At 42.6% G+C, this 22,799-nt stretch overlaps 1 protein-coding gene across 1 annotated transcript; it reads right to left on the bottom strand.

The window, feature by feature from the left end:
- Positions 1-2,512: 2,512 nt before the first annotated feature.
- On the bottom strand, positions 2,513-17,356 carry npdc1a (neural proliferation, differentiation and control, 1a). Its single transcript, XM_028974999.1, has 8 exons — positions 17,092-17,356; positions 6,082-6,165; positions 5,746-5,901; positions 5,558-5,624; positions 5,376-5,469; positions 5,102-5,181; positions 4,462-4,558; positions 2,513-4,320 (listed from the first exon to the last, which is right to left on the bottom strand). The coding sequence occupies exons 1-8, from the start codon at positions 17,180-17,182 to the stop codon at positions 4,249-4,251; spliced, it is 741 nt and encodes a 246-aa protein (XP_028830832.1). The 5' UTR covers positions 17,183-17,356; the 3' UTR covers positions 2,513-4,248.
- Between the last annotated feature and the right edge of the window lie 5,443 nt (positions 17,357-22,799).

Below are 22,799 nucleotides of genomic sequence, written 5' to 3'. Positions count from 1 at the left end.
GTGGGCGTGGCCTGGGCGCCCGGGGGCGGAGTCACGACCTCTACTCCTTATTATTAGGCCGATGATGATGATTGGTAGTAGTATTAAGCGGGGCTTATTTTTATATAACCACTTCAAATGCAGAATTTATTCCGGAGCATTCTGGTGCCCACTTTGCATGTTTAGCAAGCGAATGCATAATTCAATACACAGACTTTGTTGGAAATAATTTACTGGTAACGAGGACGTCCTTGGCCGAGTCGTCGCATGAATAATTCAGCCAAATTGACGAAAACAAATCAAAGAATTTGTCTCGGAACCTCTGTTCCGTTGCGCCCCAATAAAAAGAAACATTGCTGTCGTCTTTTGAAGGGGGTGTTCTGGAAGCTGGGTGATGGTGTTTGATATCGTTATCACGGGCGGAATTGGATTACAAGCATCTCAGCTCCCCTTGTTCGGCGCGTACGCATGTGGCGACGTGCGTGGTCATAAAACACGCCAGAAGACGTAAACCCCGATGCGCCCCCGACACCCCAAGAAGAAGAAGAAAAAAAAAAAAAAAGCATTGAACGAAATGAAGTTTGTGCGCTGCGGCCGCCCCAGACCGGTTCCCCGCCGCAGGTTGCGGCAGGAAGCCGCGCCGCGGGACGGTGGTGGGGGTCGCGGCGCGCAACAAGGCCCGGGGGCTCCCCGCGGCTTCCCGTCCCGGAGTAGCGATGGCCGGCCATTAGCCGCCTTTCAGGCCGAACAATGAGCCGCGGCCCTTTGATTCTGCCCCCTCCCCCGGCCCCCCGAAACGCGCACCGTCCCGGGTTTCAGCCGCAAACCGCACCGGTTTATTCCAGGTGGAGACCGAACACCATGAATGGTGTGGACTACTAGCCAAGTCCATCTCCATCACATGAGCAATCTACCCCACCCCACATCCCAACACGGTTTGGCTGAACAGGTCTAGCTGAAGGCTTCTAGTAAAAGCTCCCCACTCTCCCCCAATTACAAAGCCAGGGAAGGAGCACCCAGGAGGCCCTGGTGTCCCTCAAAGCTTTAAAAGACATCAAACTCCAGCTACAGGCATTGTGCCGGGCCACAGACTCGGGTGGGGATTGTCATGCAAAGTGCCGAACATTTGTGGAGAAAGTGCCCAAGCATGGCTTCAGAAGGATCCAGAAACTTGGGGAAACCCGTGGGGGGAGTATAAGCCGAAAAAAGGGTCTCCCAGATGGCTTTCTTCTCTCTCTTTTTTCCCATTCAGCGAGGGATCGTGCCTTTTCAAATGACTTCTTGCTCCTTTGAGGGTCTGTGTGGTAGAGACTGTAATCTACAATCTTTTGCTTCAGATATGAATTATCCAGAGCTTCACTTGAGCTGCTTGGTTCTTCGTGGAGTTACTCATGCCTAGACCAACCACGTCCGGTATTAAATATGCAGTGCAAAATGTAAATTTGACCATTAGTTCATTTTTACAACAATCTCAATGATTGTTTACTGCAATAAAGACTTTGTGTATTTATTGTCAATTATTAATAATTATTATAATTAGTTTCAGTTTGGGGAGAATATTGCGTAACACCGTTGGAACTTGGCCACCCAGATTTAATAAACATATCATCAGGAGGGTTCCAATAACCACCAGCCAATATTCTCATAGCACAAAGCAAGACTGCAGTGGGTACTTTGGGTGTGCAATGATGGTTTCTTATTTTTACACGTTCGCATGAATTGATATCCAAGCTACCTGGGAAAAAAAAGAGACGACCCACTGCTGAGACATGGGTGTCGACCTGAAGAGCCATCCAGCAGGAAGCACAGACTTTTTCTGTATACACTGTAAACGAAACAAAAAAAAAAATCAAACCCGGATCCAAACAAAAGCAAATAGATAAAAGATCCCGGTTTTACCGCACCGCCCACACACCTGCTCTGGTGCAGATCGATATTCTGAGTGTTAATTAAAACAATGTATTTAAGGTTTTCTTACATTCATGCTTACTTGCCAAATCTATTTTATACTTTTCTTTCTGGGTTGTGAAGTGTTTTCTCTCTTTGTGCCGTTTAAAGCGTAAATCAGTATCGTAAACGCGACTCACTTGTGACTGCTTGGCTAAATGTTATACACCATGCAAAGTTTATATTTCTCAGGTTAAATTAGCAAAAGCACCACTACAACATCCCAGACTCACAAAAGTGTACCCATCCCAGATTCTGTCTGCCCCATCATCCCTCCCCAGTGGATTGGTCCATTGGCCCCTTGATGGTTTTGAGCACCCCAGGACAACGGCTGTGCTTCAAGCACAACATATCTCCATCAGGACACCAATGGCCCCCTTCCTCCCACCATTCAGAGCAACAATGGTCCGAGACAGGCCCCCTGCAGCACTTTCAATGGTTCTGGGTCACATGACCAAAATACCTCTGCACCACACCTCATGAAGCTTCAGTCCAAAGGACCATCCAGGAATGACTTCTGGTCCATCAGCCCATACCTAACACATCCATGCAACACCCATCCAGCAAGTTTTTACATAACAGCACATTGAATATGGCTTTGTTTTATTATGTGTGTAATAAAAAGATGCAGCAGTTGACGTTGTACATTTACGGCATTTATCAGATGCCCTTATCCAGAGCGACTTACAGTCTGTAGTTACAGGGACAGTCCCCCTGGAGACACTCAGGGTAAATTGTCTGGCTCTGGGACACAATGGTAGTACAAACCTAGGTCTTCTGGTTTGTAGGTAAGTGTCATAGCCACTAGGCTACTACCAGCTTACATTTCTATTTTTTTTCCAAGGTCACATATTACAACATATCTTTCACATTTCCATTCAGAAGAGTTAGTTGTACAGTAAAATGCAATTAAGTATTCATTTAACCATGTCAGCCATGCACTTAGCAGTTTTTAATTGTGGCAAATGCTATTTTTGTCCTAGCCACAACAACAGTGAGCTAGGGACTCAATTTCATTCAAAGAAACAATTCAAAACCATCCAAAAAGCTGATGCTGAGTGCATAACGGCCATTGTGTGGTTTTGTGTTCATCATAAGAAACACATACAGTAGCCGATGTCATTCCTGAGAGGAAACCTTCTACAGCACTCTGAAATAGTTCAGCATTATTGGCAAGTGATTGAAAACTCATTTGCATATCATATTATAATAGTCATGTGACCGTATGGTAAACGATGGTGACAAGTTGTTAATCCCTGAAGTCTTCACAATTTTTTAAATTTGCTCTCAACAGCTTTACTCTCGATCGATGATCAAACATAAGTGCCATTTAGATTTTCATATTTACACTTTTAAATATATATATATATATATATATATAATTATAAATATTCTCTACATGTTTATATTGTTACTCTCAAGATTTAATTATCTATGAGTACACATGATATGATACACCTACAAACAAAATTAAAGCTAACATAGGGAAAGTGTTAACAAACGTCCTTTTAAACAAAGTTATTTAGATTTATGATTACATGCTAATTTTACCCCTGTACTATCCACACAATTCTCACAAAATAGTTCATACTATTTAGCTCTTATACTTTTCTCAATCCCAGCAACCCCAGGTAAAGGACACAGTGGTGGTCTAAATGACTGGGGGAAAAAAAAAAAAAAAGAAATGGAGGAATTGGTATAACAAAACATGGCAGGTTTTATGATGTGAGAGCATATGTGAGGTGCACAGAACCAGCCAAGATATTTCCAGGCCAAACAGTGTCCAAACCAGACCCTTCCACAAAAAGGTTTCCCCCATCCGTGTGATGGACACCTTCGACTTTTCAAATGCACTCTGCTCTACTGCAGATGCACCGGAGGGACGTTGTCACACGTCTCCACTCACAACAGAGCCACATTTAAATAGTGCCTTTGAGAGGCAGCAGCACAGACATATTTATAGAAAATGGTCAACACACACATACAGCAGCTGCAGGTGTGAAATGTACAACTGAGAGAAATAAAATAACATACATCAAAGTGAAGCAGCATAAAGGGCATAAGAGGTGAAGAACTAAAGTGACATTACATTTTTGATCAGACAGGTGAGTGGATAAGTAGAGCATTAGATTTTTCCTGACAAGCACTGTTGCACTGTTTATTTCAAGATCTTATGTGTCTGTCCTTCATGAAATCCTCTGACTTTGTTCTAACAAATCAGATCTGATAAGCATCTTCCTGTGTTTGGTTTTGTGAGAAATCCAAAATTGTTTAAAGATTTGTGAGTGTTAAAAGCTTTATGGATGCCTTGTTGTGTCCTGATCACTTGTGACTTGTCTGATGGTGTAAAGTAGAGTCATCAAACAGTGGGTTCCTGACCTCCATCTCGCCCGTCTGCAGAGAAGACAGAACACAACAGGGATTTCAGGAAGCGGTCACAATCTCTTAGCAGACAATATCTTGCTGTGTTTGTGGAAGAATCCGTGTGTGTGTGTGTGTGTGTGTGTGTGAGAGAGAGAGAGAGAGAGAGATTACCGGCGCAAGCCCAGGACATTCATATACTGTAAAGTCTCCTTCATTCTCCTCATCTGAAGTGTCTCCAGACTCTGGAATCTTAGACTCTTCTTTATGCCTGTGAGAGCAGAGAGAGAAACCATCAACGTGATCATATGAGCTGCTACACTGAATTACGTAGGTCATGCATCAGTAGACAAGTCAAGAACAGAAAAACGGTTGAGTGGCAGTAGCCTTGTGGGTAACACACTCGCCTCTGAAACGGATAACCGCAAAGTCACAGGTTCAAACCACAAACACCACTCCCATTGTGTCCCTTAGCAAGACACTTAACCCTGAGTCCCAGGGGGACTGTCCCTGTTGATTGTAATAAGTCACTCTGCATAAGGGCGCCTGGTAAATGCTGTATATGTAAATGATTGGACCCCTTCCCCTAATCTACAGAGGTCTATATTCAGTTCAGTCCAGACAGATTAATGTGTTTCGTAATACATTTTCATAGGCCAACACCCTGCTACATGACCACAGGCCACACCTGAGTCATGGGGGCTGGGGGCTGTTTTCAGGGGTGAAATAAGAACCTGCTCTTGTATATGTATGTCTAATAGACCAAAAAAAAAAACAAAGATGCGGCAGTGTTATGTTTAGGATTCATACTCACTTCTCTAAGGAGATCATCTGCTGTTTCTGGTGGTGGTAGTGATACATTTGAGCACTGTGAGCCAAAGTCTTATCACTAGACTGGATGGAGAGGGCCAGAAACACACAAACACACGCTTATTAAATATTTTCTAACATTCTGACTCAGGTTACAGATCCAGATTATGTGTGTACATGTGTCTAGTGTTAATCCGGAGTTAATGGTTGATCTGTGACAGAGCTGGAAAGAGCTGTATGATTCATATCTGAGACTAGGTGTATTAATACTGTCGTACCATGGTGCCATTGCTGGAGACCGGCTTCACTGTTTTCCCCGAGCCAAATGCCTGGTAATCGACCTTCTCTGCCAGCCGCGACTCTCTTTGTAACCTGGAGAAGTATTCGAAAACACAAACGTTCCTGGGTTTTAATTTTGGAGAAGCCAGCAGCATTACGAAATGGTGTGTTTCCAACTCACTTAATCCAGCAAACAGCAGCCAGGATCAGTGCGATCGTTCCCACTATGATGCAGGCAGAGATCAGAACTTGGGGGACAGAGAAAACAGAGAGAGAGGGAAATGGACTTCAGGTCTGTAGCTGGTACACTTTGACAGCTTTACATTAAGAGTCTCTTAAGAACGTGAAATTAAATGGTTGGGAACATACTGAGCAGCAGCGTGTCTCTGGAGGGAAATGGAAGGACGTCAGGACCCCGGCGTTCCACTGTGTTGCCCGTTTTTGGGGGCAGTGGAGTTGGAGAGGAGAGTCTTGGGGTGGTTGTCTGGTTTGTTGGAGGCTGAGCAGCTGCACGAGAGGGATTTTCTAGACACAACCCAGGTAAAATAAAATTGTAGAATTGTGCATTCAATAGCGATTAGTAAAACAAAAACACGCCCCCTCACAAAGAAAAAAAAAAAAAATCATAACCAATTCTACTATTATGATTATACAATAAATACAGAGGCTTATAAGAGTGATCAGACGAAACGAATGTTGGCCAACCTGCAGGTTTAACCTTTGACTCTTGCTGTTTGGCAATGACAGAAGACAGGAAATCTATTTCTTCATCCAGTTCTGAAAAGGAAACTGTTAAGAGCAGAAAAAAAAAAGAACAGAAGGGAGGAGGTCAGGAGATTGAAACGTTAAGAGGCAGCATGACTAAAGTATCGATGCAATTTTTTTTTTTTTTTTATCTGCACGCATGTGCAACCTCGTCCCTGGAGCGTGTGCCTCTGAGAATATTCTGGAGGTGTGAACACTGATTGTGGGTTTTTGCTGCTGTGTGTGTATGTGTGCATGCATGTATTAGTTTCCTGTGTGTATAGTGTAGTGTGCTTGTGTGTTTAAGGTTGTCTCGTTTGATTGCACGTGAGTCCAGCAGTAACAGCCTGATTTAACAACACTTGCTGATCAGACAGACACATTCCAGGACTGAAGAAGACCTCTCCACGGCAACAGGGGTTCAGAGCGTGTGTGTGGCCAAAAGAACGGAGCACCACAGGGGGTGTAATCAACACCCTTGCCCCACACCCCAAACACACACAGAGTAAACTCCTCCTCCTCGAAGTACACACTCAAAGAGGAGTCCCTGGTAAGACACACTTTCAGTCTTGAGCGAACAGAGCAACAACAGATTTAAGAAACATTGCAACATAAGTGAGACGAATGCCTACAATAAAACTCTTGCTTTTACGTTCAAGTCTGTTAAGACTGAAATTCAATGTCTGGTCGGAAAAAAAAGAGAATTTAAATTAGAATAAAGTGTTTAGTTTCATAACTTTACTTCAAGAAGCATGACTTTGTTTCAGAACTTTTAAAGGCTGGAGCAAAAAAAACACAACATATTTGTTGTAGAAACAGGTTGGTCATACGTACAGATTTAGATTATTTTATTTTACAGATTCATGGTTAGGAAAGCCCTGCAGGGCCTTTTCTTTTTATTGTTATTTATCTGCTTTATCTATTTGCTTTGAGGACGACTGGCCATCTGCCTCCAGTAACAGCCATGATATGATGCCACAGCACTTTCACTGGAGCCTTTATTTCTCCCAGGCCGGCCGCTTAGTGCAGCCCACAGCAGGTGTTTCCAGAAGGCGGTCCATGCCATCTGTACTTCGCATGGGGTGAACATTTAAAATATAATTCATTAAGAGTGTGGGTAAAAAAAAAAAAAAAAAAAAAAATGTTATAGACAGTTTCGGTCAATCACTCTGTGATTTATTAATATTACTTAAAATATTAAAAAAGGAACTGTGCATGGAGGAACCCAGGAAATGACATGAACACAGTGGGACAAATGTCAGGGTTTACACTCAAACAGCCATACTGTCCTCTTGTGGACACAATGGGAAGTGCATCTAGGCAAACAATATTTTCCCATAAAGCAAAGTTAATGACAGGAGAGTCCATTTACCATACCTGTCCCATTAGGACTAAACAGTACAGTACAGTACAGTACAGATGTTGACATACACAGAGTCACATAGGGCCGTGGGTTACAAGTGAATGTGATGTCATTGTCATTGTGAAACATGACAGCACAGCACAAGGTGCAACGATACGAGTCCTCTGCCCAGCGAGCAGTTTGGCGGGGACTTTGCACAGTGGCACCTTGGCAGTTTGGGACTGGGTCACCTGTGTCAAGGAGGAATTCCAACACCGCTGGCCTATGAGGCGTTTTTGGTCCGTATAAAAGTGCACACACACACCTTTAGTATACTTAACACTCTTGTTTTCAGGTCAAAATGTACATGGTGGCAGACACAATTAAAAAAATATTTTCTTTTTCTGTATCTCACAAAGGATTAGATCATTTTATTTTAGATTAATCTATGTAACAAAACATTCAGTCAATTCTGTATATTCAGTGCTAAAGTTGTTTGTCATCCTTGTCAAAAGGTCCAGACTCTTAACCCGGTGCAGTACACACCCTCATGACAAACACACTCCTCTGTTTCTTCACATAGTATAATACGGTGATTGTCCTACCCTCTAATAAAACCCTATTATTCTGGACATCTCTACAAGAAATTAATTTTTTTAAACACACTTATTTATTCTGCCAGTTCCAAAGCTAAATTCTTCCATATGGATAGATTTAATTCTGCTTAAAAGCTTCTATTGGGCAGGCTACTATGAAGCCTCTTAATTCTTGGGAGGTTTTCGATAAAACACAAATTTTCAATTTAATTGTCAAAAAACATGCTCTGAAGAAAATAAAAAGTTACACCCCCTACTGGCCAAAGAGAAAATGTTCATCTTAAAAGTCCATCACACAATTTACTCAGCTATGATGGAAATCTGAATATACTGAATATAAAAGTTTCTCCTAAAAGAGCAGCCCATTCTTCCCTCCTACCCTCATTTGCAATCAACGATTACTAGTCAGCTAATTCTCACACTGGGGAAATGGCAGCAGTATGAATAAGAGGTGATATTCAGCATACACAAGGCTTTTTGTGAGAACCAGGTCAATAACGATGAGACACACATATTTAAAGAAGAAAAAAATTATGAAAAAAAATCTGATATACTGGTGACTGGTGGCATTATTAACCTAACCAACAATATAGTGGTAGGATGTTATGTTTTTTTTGTATCGGTTCTGCTGTGTTTCACTTGCATCCGCACCACTGCCATTATATTTCATATATGTGATTTACTGACAGGTAAAAGTTGTTTTTTGTACCTGCCCCAGCTAATTTTTTTGCCTTGAGTCTAATGTAAGTATTGTAAATGAGTAGCAACCTCTTTTCAATGCCTCAACATAAACCATGGCCTGACCTCAGTAACATTTTAAAATTAAATCTTTATTGCCCCCCCCAATTCAATTATTTGTGAGCACATTTGATGAAATACAAGAACACACGCGCGCACACACACACACACACACACACACACACACACATAAGGGCACTGGGCTCCTGAAAGAGAGACAATTTTACATTATACTTCATATAAAAAAAACCAAACACGTAAGAAAACCTTCTAACACCATTGGTTACTAAACAATAGGACTGCACGATTTGGGGAAAAAGACATATTGCAATTATTGAGATCAATATTGCGATATGCGATTGCAATATGATAAAGGGCACTTGCTTGTATATCAATGCAAAGTCGCATACAAATTACTAATAGTGAAATGTTTAATTTCAAAGTGAAACATACAAACTTAACAACTTGAAATGCCCAGTGCTTTCAAAATACAATATTCTACAAAATTAATAAAAAAAAAGTCTTTATTTTAAAAAAACGTTACTGTCGAACGACAAACCCTGGTAAGGCTAAACAACTGTTTTGATTATATTTGGCCATTATAAAATCCCGTATTGTAGTTCTTACGTTTAACCAAAACGTTGTTTGGAGGCTGACTTGAACACAGGGATGCATAGCTTTGCTAGCTTAGCCTAGCTTAGCTAGTTAAACTGAGGTGAATTCTTTAGGAAACCTTAAAAGTTTGAGAAAAGTTAACTAAACAGCTAAGAACAGTCTAAATAGTTAATGCCTACGTTTAGCCAAAACGTTGTTTGGAGGCTGAACACAGGAATACATAGCTTCGCTAGCTTAGCTAAGGTTATAAAACAGGATTTTCTAATGGCCAAATATATTCAAAACAATTGTCCAGCCTTACATATGAAATGCCCCAAGCAGCACAAGAGTGAGGCATTTTTATGCACGTCTCTCCATAGACATGTATGACGTACGTATACCCATATAAATCGCAGCTTTTTGCGTTCATGTAATTGCACAGACTGACATCACGATTAGATTAATCGTGCAGCACTACTAAACAAGCTGACTACAGGCATTCTGCAAGTTGGAGGCACAGCGAGATCCTATCATAGTGTGGCTCATCTGAGGGAGGATGGTAAACTGAAATCCCAGAAATGACATTACAGAAACAGTGACAGAGTCATGGCCAGTGTCCTGTAGTGAAAAACAAAGATTCCAGCGTTGCTAGAAGAACATATGCTAATCACTGCAGAAAACAGACAAGACCAGCAAACAACATATGCGTGCACACAGATAAAAAGTGCAAAATATTCACAGTTCAGTTCCACATGACCAGTGTGAGACTCTGAACTGGTCATCAGTCTTTAATCTACACCATACAGTTATCAAGATGACATCTCCTACACGGCAGATATATGGTTTACATGCTACATTGCGGTTACCCCAGCTGTCTGTGTGATGATACAAGATGTAGTTATTTTGCAGCCTGGCTTATTTTGTCATTCTGAATGCCTGCTTTATCCACCTCTGCAGAGGACTGGTCAGGATCGGAAATTACTGAGCAGACAATCAATTAGCCAATCTAGGCAGAATGGGGTTAAGAGCTCATGTAATGGGCTTAAGTTGGCCATACTGTTTCATTACCTGAGACAGTCGCTACAAAAGAGTGGGAATAGTGGGGGTACTGGAGGGAAATGCAGAGAAAGAGTCTGAAATGCCTATAACATCATACTAATGGGGAACCGCCAGTTTGAGTGACTATTAATTTACATTTATCAGACACCCTTATCCAGAGCGACTTACAATCTTACCCACTAGGCTTCTACCACCTCCAATTTGCCCTCTTCAATGGTGTCAGGGGTAGGATGGCTTGCTATCACTGTTGGTTTGACCAGTGCATGAGCTTCATGAGGGGACACTGTATGAGTAAAGATAAATTGTGCCAAGCACAAATGATCTATGCACTTGGCTCTGAGTTGACTGTAACTGAAACAGCTGCCAGTCCTGCAGGGCATTGTGGTTACAATAGTTCATGTTGAATTCCTCGACCATATGGGAACAGCCTACTGTTCTTTCTGATGACCACAGATGGCACTGTGGTCATCAGATAGGACAGTAGGCTGCTACTGTAGCAACACTGTCAATGACACCAGCTTGGTTGACTGCCACTGAGATAAACTGCGAATTGAGAAATTCTGATTATGACAGTGGAAAATATCTGAATTAGTCAACAATATCTACTGCATTCTAAAAACACTGGGTCATGATATCACAAATTACAATCTATCCCTGAGCCACGTAAACAGTCTTCACACACGTACGAAGTCCATCAGAGGTAATCCGAGGAAGCGATTTAGCCTGGACTGTAAGAGCCCAGATGACACCAGTGCTTAAGCGTGTGTTACAGGAGGGTAAAGGCAGAGTCATTCCCACCCTCGGTAAAGAACAGTGTTGACTTGAAGCATCTCAGCATACAGATACCTGGCCAGCAGGCTCCTGTTCATCTGGAACAAGTATGTGCTTAAATCAACAAATAAAAAAAGTTCTCCTTGCTCCTGGGAGGAGGGTGTTGCTACAGTCAGGATTGGTGAGATTTCAGATAGGACACAGCCAGGCAAAGGGATTTAATACTAGAGAAACCAATATAAAACTACATAGTAATAGTAAGAAAAGGTTTAAAATATTTCAAGAAAAAATAGGATTCATTCATTGATGTGATTAATTTCTAAATATATTAAATATTAAAAACCAAATATATAAATGAAACAATGCAGCTGGATATTGTTCATGTTGTATGATATCTGGCCGATGTTGCGGATTAATCCTAGATTAAAATTCATCCTGGACTGAGACGGACAGAGAAGGAGAAATCGGTCGAAATCTGGCAACACATGCTCTAACCACAATGAATGTACTGTACAGTAACTAAATTAAAGACTTAGTTCCACACACACACACACACACAGACACAGACACCTGAGATTAAAGCTAAAATATTAGAATTAATGCAAATGTAACTCTTGAATTCAGGTTCTTCACCAAACAGATCATATTGTACATAATTGAGGCAATATACTGTTTCAACCTGTTCAGTAAAGGGTAAAATATTTTCAATTTCTATATTACAAGACTTTACAAAATATTAAACAGACACTTTACTTTGGTAATTTGTCTTACCGGTAAAGTAATATCTTTTGCACAATCCTTTGTGTGTGCATTTACACAGCTGCCACATGTTCTAGTGGAATCAGGTGTGACCAGATAATTTAAGTCAATATAGAAATGAACGTTTTTTTTTTTTGTCATTGTGACATGCAACAAGCACAGCACATGGTGCACACAACAAAATGTGCCCTCTGCATTTAATGAGTCACCCAATTATTTCTTCTGAATTCGTTGCAAAACATGCACTTAACTCATGATCAGACTGATCAGACAGTAGCTAAAAAATAAAAACCAATCCACCCAATGGCTCTCACCCTATTTTAATGCACACAACACGCTCAATAATAAAACTAAGCAAGTCAGCTGCCTTTCTTTCTTTGAAGAATCTTCTTTCTTTTGTAGGGTGGTAGTAGGCTAATAGGCTAGCAGGTAAGACACTGGCCTATAAACCAAATGTTTTGAACTTGTTTTGATAGCTCCCACTTGACTGCAAAAAGACCTGCTGTGCATTAGAACACCGTTCTAATGCACAGCAACACCTGAACAAATATTAACTTCATGGTAGGTCACGGTCAGCAGAAGGAGTCCTAGCAACATAAACCTCTTTTGAGTGTGTTTGGACTGATCGTTCGTGTTGCAGTCAGTGGATCCAAGGAACTATGCATTGGTAGAAGGAAGAATGGACTAACAAATACAAGCAAATTTTGGGGGCAACCATCATTCCATATGTAAAGGGTCCAAAGAATGGGGTCCTACAAGCTATTGCTGAGAAACACCTCAAAACCTACAAATGGAATACCTCAACAGTGAAGGTTTTGCCACAGTCCCCTAACCTAAACATCACCGAAAATCTCAAAAGAGCAGTCATTGTTAATATGGGGGTCACTATGAACTGGCCATTTTGGGTTGCCAAGCCTTTGTTTTCATCCATTTCATGTCATTTAAAACCATCCTTTAAATATTTTTTAAACCGCTTTCACCTTTTGATGATTATTCCCAAGATGGACTTATCACAGAAAGACAACTTTTGTAAGGTAAAGTATGTGATAAAGTATTTTATCTGTGTGTGTGATGCATCACTGCCACTTTCTCATCACCCATGTCCCAAAAGGTGCCAATTTCTTACATAACCCTCCCCACGCTGTGGCACCAGATCAGAAGGAATCTGGCTGCTGCTCACGAGTTCAGTCAGTCACACTTAATCAGCAAACACCCACAGCTCAAATACACAAGCACACGCACTCATTTAACCCTTGTGAGGTGGTCTGCCGGACTCATTTCAGTGTATACTGAAAGAAAATGTATCCAAATTATCTTACATTCCTTGACTTTGGCCCATTTTCTACAAAGAACATCTTCACACTGGCCCCTTGACAGAACCCACTCCAAGAGCACCAAAACCTCTTTCAAATGAAAAAAAAATGCTGTTGACCTAATACATGTTGTGGGAAAACCAGAAAGCACCAGACTGGGGTTAAATTCAGCAACAAATTGATTCCAAATGACAGGCCAAAAAAAGTGGAGTGAAATGCTGGAAAGTTATGAAGTAAATAATTGCCATCGACTTGCTCACTTACATAAGGATGCCTCCTGAAGGTCAAATGATTTTACGAGAGCAGCCGTAAATGGTGTAAAGAGGCTGTAGTGGGGAAAAACTAGTCAACAAAGTCAGTCAATGACAGACGTTTCCAACCCTAAACAAGAGAATGCACTCAAACTGATCTCAGATCGGTGTAAATACTTAATAGCAAAAACTGTCTGCCAGGGAAGGACAAAGTGAAGAGAGTTTTTCTTCTCAAAATATATCAGCTCACTACAAACTCACCAACAGGCAGACAGACAGGGACAGGAAGTAGGAACGGGCAGGTCAGTAACTGTTGACAACTATCCCATTGTTCCGATTTCCTGTTGCCCACTGCGAACAGGACGCCAGTCACATGTTGGGCAAGTGAACCACCATCTTTGTCCCAGCATCAAAACAGATCATACAGAGTGTGGTGACCACCAAGACAGATTTATGTTCAACGTCACAGTGAACCTGCATCGACGGATGGGACTCTGTAGAGGGCGATACCACAGACTTCCTTTTCGATCCGATACTAAAGCAAAACTGATCCATTACTGATACTTAATACAAAAACTTAATGTGTTTGGAAAGTCGAATTAAGTTGAACGCCCCTTCCTGTGGAGTCACTGAATCACGTTGATGTGTGAGGAGAAGAATTTCCACCGGCATGTTGTACAGAAATAGAAGACTTGGTATCGAAATTTAGGATCAAACCGCACATCCCTATTTGGCAGCAAGTTACCCTCAATCCTTAACATGTGACTTTGCGGGCTAAGAAAGGCAAACAAGACTGTTTTTATCTTATCTATAATTCTGATATCAAGCAACAACGTCATATAAATATCTGCTTATTCCTCTAAACAATGAGCTAAGAACAGCAGCATGTTTTATGTCCAGTTGAACACACATTGGTGCACAAACAGACTCAATGACGCAATAATACGTGGCGTGCAGTTACCGACCGCCGGTCTCTGTAAACAGGAGCGGATTTTATTTTAATATGAATGTTTTTTATTACTATTGCTGACTGTCATACTCGGTCAACACTGAGGATATTAACTGTAGTACATTAAGGATATAAAGATATTAACAACTACATAGAGGAACTCAACAGGAAAACTACACCTGTTAATTATTTGCGATGAGGAAAAAAAAAAAAGAAAAAAAAAAAAACTTCTCCTAATCCACCCACAAAAAAAGGTTCACATAGTGATAAGTACACTTCCCAGAAACGCATAAGTTTCCTTCAAGGAACTATGGATGTGCTATTTTTTTTTACAATACAATTAGAACTTGAGTAAGCAAAGGACAAGGAAGCATTTATGTTAATAGCAGCGACTCGAACAACGCTCAGTGTGACTGGTAAAGCCAGTTCTTTTTTCTTTAAGGTTTCTATTTGAGTTCAAAGCTCTCTTGGTCAGAGAGAAAAAAAAAGCCCTGTTCAGTCATATTAAAGGCTCGTACAGCGTTCAGATATATTCAACAGAGGCTGATATGATAAAAAAAAAAAAGAAGAAAAAAAATATATATATATAAAAAAAAAATGTGCATGATCTTTTGAATGCTTCAACTCAGTGGCTGTGGTCCAGCTCCCAACTAAGTAGTCAATACTAATCCACACCCACAATCATTTCTCTTTTATAGACACATACTGTGTAAGTTTAATGTATTCAAAACATTTTGGTCTGGCTTCAGCAGACTTGTGAACTTTTTAAAGAATTTGGTTGTAATAGTTCTTGAGCCAAATGACTTCAAAGAATGAAAGTTCTTTCTTGATAGGCTAATTACTGAAAAAGTCACCAAATAAATAATGGACAACTTAATTAGGTTTTATTGATAACACTTTGAGGAGACAAGTGCAACGCATTATGGTACCATCATCCTACCTGCATAAAGAGTAAAATTAAGTCAATATGTACAATCATATTTACGTTGGTTATGTAAGTGCGCCTTTGAACTGGATTTCATAAAGAGGCTTTCATTGTACATGGACTAAAAGCTTTAGCCCGAGAACAGATGTGTTTTTCCCACTAGCACACAGATGGACATACATGGTTGGATGGGGATGGGGACGGGGACACACACACACACACACACACACACACACACACACACACTCCCACTCCCACTCCGTCTGTCCTTCTATGGCTGTGGTGGTCAAGGTACTCTTATCAGCCAGCAAACCCTCAAGAGATAAAATAGTAGCAGGATTTGTATGTTTCTATTACATTGACTTTGAGCTTCTCAATAAAATATTTTAATGTGAACATTCAAATAGGAGCAGTTTTTACACAGGAAAAAAGGTCAATATATAATTTTTATGCTATTTATGCTCATAATATATGAACATTATAATAAATAATAATAATAATAAAAAAGTAAAACAAATGACTGCATTTATCGAATTGTTCTCACACGCACATATTGTTTACTTGTATTGTGTTTCCCATTAAGGCTTATGTGCCTTTTCAGCGACCATGTGACCACCCCAGAGCACCATAGTGCACCTGCTGCTTCCCCATCAGACCTGCAGCACAAACACCACTGACACACTCACCGATTCAGGAAGGATTGTTAACAAGAAGCGATTAAGGCCTCAATAACGGCAAGTTTGTTTCCATGCCGAGGGCGACCTGCATGATTCAGCCACACTGAAAGGTTGAAACATTACCTCGGGTGGGATTTAAGTCTGCCCGAGGGGAGAACACATGGCAAACTGCTGCTAAAGTGGTTTCGGTTCAGTCTTACTTTACGGGATGTTGGTGCAACAAGACACACAAAGCTTTGCTGGTCTCTGCTCACCATCAGCGAAGTGTAGTTTAGCCTGCTCCTGAACCTTCACGCCAAGCACACCGCCCAGCTCGCGATGACACAGACGAGAGAAAACACTCCCCAACAGCTTCGCACTTTAAATTCACCAGGCGACAGGAGCCAACTTCGCCAAAAACTCTGAATCACGCCGCAACGGCCTGAACTCTCAGCGATGAGGTGGGGAGAGGTGGTGTGTGGGTTTTCATCTCACTTTGCCAAGGCATGGATGAGGACATCCAGAGGAGCACAGTGCCAGAGATCGGCAAGCGTTATGCAAGCAGCAAAAGTGGCACAGAATCAGGCAGTGAGCAAAGCAGACACAACATCGCGATCCTGGATTAAATCCCAGGTTAATACCAGTTTCGGGAGCAGGTGCTGCTTCTTGTCCTGAGCAGGCGGGCATAATAAAGATTAGGGGTTTATCGTTTAAAATTTGTCCATCCAACTACCAGCCCAGGATATATATACATATATATTAGTATTTGTATAGTTTTTTTTTATACACTTCAGAGTATACACATCTATTTATTGCACAGGCCAGTGTTTTACTGAAGGGGTAAACTTATTTTCTCGACTTCACCTATTTCACCTACGATTGAACGTCTCATCGCTACACGGTTAATCCGGTTCTCCGTAACTCCGCCAGAGAAGAGAAGGTCTCGCAGAAATACTCGCACTTCCTCGCAGAAGCACCGTCCCTTGACGCGAAAGAGCGAATGAAGAGGTTATTTTACCTGGCACGATAGCGGTCCCGGTGGCGAGGAACACACCGAGCAGGAGCGCGCAGGCCCGGGGACGCGGCGCGCTGCGCCCCGCGACCTGCATCTTCCGCGGGCTCTTCACGTTAACGGAGGCGGGGACGGAGCTGGGACGACCGTCATTGCCGCATCTCCGCGTCCCGAAGCGGGAGCCGCCTCGACACAGCGACGAGGCTTAAGACGAAGGAGGAAAAGGGGCGGGGAGAGTAGAGCGGCTGCCTCGCTAAAGCGACAGGCAGGAGGGGCTGGTCGGAGGCGTGGACGCGACAGCGGCGTCATGACGTCACTGCATGAACGTGGAGACGTACGCGTCGACAGGTGAACAACAGATTCGCGCTGGGAAATACTTGAATGGCTCATTACTGTATATGCAGCAAGAAGCGGCAGTGTTTGAGACTTTAAATTGGCTAGAATTTCTCCAGGAAGCAAGAAGTTCCAAGCAGCAGCATTAAGAGTAATCAAAATATCAGCCACCAATGCAACGAATAAGGATCTACCGACCACTCACGCAAACATCACCACAATATCAGTACCATAAGTTTCACACGGTCCTGGACAAAATGGACCAGCAAGACATAAAAATGTCACTTGTTTACGTTTGTGTGAATTTTCTTTTTTTTAAACAATATATACATTGTATTTTTGCTTTAATTGAATCTTCTAATTTAAGGTCGTCTAATTTAAGGATGGTGATTTGTCGTACCCTAGTGGTAATATGTGGTTAGAGCGCATCTTAAAATTGACTTGCAAAAGTGCCCAACCCCTCACAAAAAATAATTTCACCAGCAGCTAGTTAGTTAAAAGCATATGAAAAGGCACAATAAGATGACCAGTATGGGATGTTGCAGATAATAAAGTGAAAATGTACAGTCGTGGCCAAAAAGGTTTTGAGAAGGACGCAAATACTGGTTTTAATAAAATTTGCTGCTTCCGTTTTTTTTATTATGGCAATTTGCATTGTAACAGCGCTAATGTCTGTTACCTGGTTCTCAACACTCCAAGCAGTGTTTATTAATTGTATAGCTTGCTAAAGCCCAGCAGTGAAAAGCCTGCAGGGAAGGCTTCCCTGGTATTGGGTAAGGGGCGGAGTTGGAGAAGGGAGTATTGGTAACTGTTAAATGGTTTATAAAGTTAAGTGAAATATTGTATATTAAGTATTTTTAATGAAATGTATTAATGATAAAAGGCTGGCCCAAGTTGATAGAGATGAAATGGGGAGAGAGAAATGAGAGAGATGAGATGGAGAAGTGAGAAGAAAGGAGTTTTATTGGCAATTTTTTGAGGTTGACTTACGTTTTATTATTTATATTTTTAAAACTGTGTTATTGAAGTTTTTTTAATATAATTTAATACATGGAGTCTGTCTCCAATTGCCATCTATTTCATGTTGTCTTCCCAGCCACTATTACCATTCAGCTATCATGCACAGGGAAATCTTCAGGTCCCCCTTACATGCAAAACTCCAGAATATTATGAAGAGTGTCCTCATCCTCGTCTTCCTCCGCTGGGTCATGGGGGCAGCATCCCAAGTAGGGAATCCCAGACAGCTCTCTACCCAGCCACCTCCACCAGCTCCTCCGGCAGGACCCCAAGGCGTTCCCAGACCAGATTGGAGATATAATTTTTTCAGTGTGTCCTGGGTCCACCCGGGGGCCTCCTGCCGGCAGGACATGCCTGAAACCCCTCCCAGGGAGGCGTCCAGATGCCTGAACCACCTCAACTGGCTCCTCTCAATGTGGAGGGGCAGCGGTTTTACTCTGAGTCCCTCTCGAATGTTCGAGCTCCTCACCCTATTTCTAAGGCTGCGCCCAGCCACAATACGGAGAAAACTCATTTCGGCCGCTTGTATCTGCGATCTCGTTCTTTCTGTCATTACCCAAAGCTCATGACCATAGGTGAGGATTGGCACGTAGATTGACCGGTAAATCGAGAGCCTTGCTTTCTGGCTCAGCTCCCTCTTCACCTCTTCATACTTAAACTCCTCCATTTGAGGCAGGACCTCTCTCCTCAGCCGGAGTTGGCAAGTCACCCTTTTCCAGTTGAGAACCATGGTCTGAGATTTGGAGGTGCTGATCCTCATCCCAGCCACTTCACACTCGGCTGCGAACCTACCCAGCAGAAGGTCAGAGCCTGATGAAGCTAGGAGAACCACATCATCTACAAAAAGCAGAGACGAGATTCTTCTGCCACCAAACTCGACGCCCTCCACACCACGTGCCCCTGAGGACACAGTCATAAGCCTTCTCCAAATCCACAAAACACATGTGGATTGGTTGGGCAAACTCCCATGCCCCCTCCATAACCCCAGCAAGGGTAAAGATCTGGTCCACAGTTCCATGGCCAGGATGAAAACCACATCTGAGATTCAACTATCGACCAGACCCTCCTCTCCAGTACCTTGGAATAGACCTTTCCAGGGAGGCTGAGGAGTGTGATCCGCCTATAGTTGGAACACACTCTCTGGTCCCCCCTTTTAAAAACCGGGACCACCAACCCAATTTGCCACTCCACCGGAACTGCCCCTGATGTCCACGCAATGTTGCAGAGACGTGTCAACCACGACAGCCTTACAACATCCATAGCCATGAGATACCCAGTAGGGGTGGTAGTAGCCTAGTGGGTAACACACTCGCCTATGAACCAGAAGACCCGGGTTCAAATCCCGCTTACTACCATTGTGTCCCTGAGCAAGACACTTAACCCTAAATTGCTCCAGGGGGGACTGTCCCTGTAACTAATGATTGTAAGTCGCTCTGGATAAGGGCGTCTGATAAATGATGTAAATGTAAATGTAAATACCCAGGACAGATCCCATCCACCCCCGGGGCTCTGCCACTGTGTAACTGTTTGACTACCTCAGCAACTTCTGCCCCTGAGATTGGAAAGTCCATACCCAGGTATCCCTGCTCTGTCTGCTACTCATTGCATTGCATAAAATGGGCTTCACAGGCAAGGATATTGCTGCTAATAAGATTGATGTGGAGTGATTGTCATTGTGAAGCACAGCCCACAGTGAACACAAGGACTGGAGTAAAGAAATTTTCTCTGACGAAGCCCCTTTCATATCATTTGGGACATCTGGATAAATGATTGTCCGCAGACAAAACGGCACCATCAGTCCTGACATGTGCCAACAGTAAAGTATCCTGACACCATCCATTCGTGGGCTCGGAGTGGGCTCACTCACAATTTTGCCTAAGAATACAGCCATGAATAAAGAATGGTACCAAAACACCCTCCGACAGCAACTTCTCCCAACTATCCAAGAAAAGTTAGGTGAAGAACAATGTATTGTCCAGCATGATGGAGCACCGTGTCATAAGGCCAAACTGATAACTAAGTGGGTCGGGGGACAAAACATTAACATTGGGTCCATGGCCAGGAAACTCCCTGGACCTTAATCCAATTGAGAACTTGTGGTCAATCCTCAAGAGGCGAGTGGACACACAAAAACCCACAAATTCTGACAAACTCCAAGCACAGATTATGAAGGAATGGGTTAACATCAGTCAGGATTTGGCCCAGAAGTTGATTGACAGCATGTCAGGGCGAATTGCAGAGGTCTTGAAAAAAAAGGGCCAACACTGCAAATACTGACTCTTTGCATAAATGTAATTTATGCATTTATGTAATTGTCAATAAAAGTTTAGCTAAGCTTTGAAACTTATAAAATGTTTGTAATTATACTTCAATACACAGAAACAACTGACAAAAACAAAGATTGCCTCATACTCATCCAGTTTATTTTTTCCAATCGTATATAATGATTCTTTCTATTGACATACATTGCGCCATATTATATATATCCATTGTCCAATAGCAGGAATTACAGATTTCATCAAATTACATCACACTAGTCACTAACACACAACAAAGGCTTATCCAACTCTAAACTCCAAAACTCTCCTCTCGCTTCCTCCTCCTCCGGCTCCACAACAATGAGCCCTGAATGGTGGCTGGAATGGCCCTTATGTAGTTCTCTGTCCTGTGCGTTGATTGGCTGCCAGTTGACGAGGGAATTGGTGGGTGGAGCTGTAATCCAAATCTCCTCCCCCAGCAGACAGCCTAAAAGAGAACACACACAAAACAGAGCACCCCAAGCCATTATACGGCCTAAAGGACGTAACAATGTATAAATGTTCCCTGAGCCTCATTGCTCAAGTGTCAGGTATATTACTGTTATATTTATCTAGTTGAAATATAAGTTCGCATCAACCAGTTATAATGGAGCAACTTGTTTGTGTCTGGGTTGCCTGTGGCAGGGACTAAGGACAATAACGGACTACAAAGCACCAACATCCGGTACGACGAACGCGGACGTGTCTCTGGCAGACAAGCTAAAAACATTCTATGCTCGCTTCGAGGCTGCAGCTAAAGATGCTAGCGATGCTACGGCTAGCGGCTCCAACAGCTGCAGACAGGAGGACACTGCCATCACCGAGAACGCGTTCCTCATCACCGAGCATGACGTGAGGAGAGCCTTCAAGAGCGAACACCTGGAAAGCAGCAGGACCAGACGGCATCTCAGGTAGAATTCTCAGACCAGCTAGCACCTGTGTTCACAGAGATATTCAACCTCTCTCTATCTCAGTCAGTGATCCCCACATTCTTCAAGGAGTCCATCATTATTCCGGTCGCGAAGAAACTCCATCCTGCCTCCCTCAACGACTACCACCCGGTTGCCCTCACCTCAGTAGTGATGAAGATCTTTGAACGGCTGGTCAGAGACTTCATAATTTCTTCATTACCAGACACACTCGACCCACTACAGTTTGCTTACCGTCCCAAACGATCCACAGACAACGGCATCTCATATCTCCTCCACACAACACTCACCCACCTGGACACTTGGAAGGGAAATTATGTTAAAATGCTTTTCATTGACTACAGTTCAGCATTTAACACAATAATCCCTTCCACACTCACCACCAAGCTGGAGCACCTGGGACTCAGCTCTTCTCTCTGTCAGTGGATCTCCAACTTCCTAACCGGGAGACCACAGGCAGTAAGGATAGGCGGACATGTCTCAGCCTCCATCACTCTCAGCACTGGAGCCACCCAGGGCTGTGTTTTGGGCCCCCTGTTGTACTCCCTGTATACATATGACTGTACAGCCACTACAAACTCCACCACCATCATCAAGTTTGCTGACGACACTGTCGTGGTGGGCCTTATCTCTGACAACGATGAGATGGCCTACCTGGAGGAGATTGGAAATCTGGTGAACTGGTGCCAGAGGAACAATCTCCATCTAAACGTCAGCAAGACAAAGGAGTTAATAGTGGACTTCAGTACCAAGCAGGAGAGGAACTACCAGACCCCTGTCATCAACAGGAGCCCAGTGGAGAGTGTGGACAGCTTCTGATACCTCGGTGTTAACGCAAGACCTGTCATGGTCCTGTCACATCAGCACCGTGGTGAAAAAGGCCCGGCGGCGTCTCTACCACCTCAGACGCCTGAGAGACTTTACAGGGAGTGCAGAATTATTAGGCAAGTTGTATTTCTCAATGAACCCAAAAAATATCAAAGATAATAAAAAAAATATAATTAATATCAAAGCTGAATGTTTTTGGAAGTAGTTTTTAGTTTGTTTTTATTTTTAGCTATTTTAGGGGGATATCTGTGTGTGCAGGTGACTATTACTGTGCATAATTATTAGGCAACTTAACAAAAAACATATATAC

This window comes from Denticeps clupeoides, chromosome 3 (assembly GCF_900700375.1).
Source record: "Denticeps clupeoides chromosome 3, fDenClu1.1, whole genome shotgun sequence".
In the NCBI taxonomy this organism is placed as follows: Eukaryota; Metazoa; Chordata; class Actinopteri; order Clupeiformes; family Denticipitidae; genus Denticeps; species Denticeps clupeoides.
Note: the sequence above shows the minus strand (reverse complement) of the source record. Positions and strands in the feature narration are given on the sequence as shown.

Excerpts from the sequence above, each read along its gene's own strand:
- npdc1a (XM_028974999.1), bottom strand. The coding sequence starts at position 17,182 with ATGCAGGTCGCGGGGCGCAGCGCGCCGCGTCCCCGGGCCTGCGCGCTC. Across the intron at positions 5,902-6,081 it reads GTCAAAGGTTAAACCTGCAG|AAAATCCCTCTCGTGCAGCT; the intron begins GTTGGCCAACAT and ends GGTTGTGTCTAG. Across the intron at positions 4,321-4,461 it reads AATGTCCTGGGCTTGCGCCG|ACGGGCGAGATGGAGGTCAG; the intron begins GTAATCTCTCTC and ends TCTTCTCTGCAG.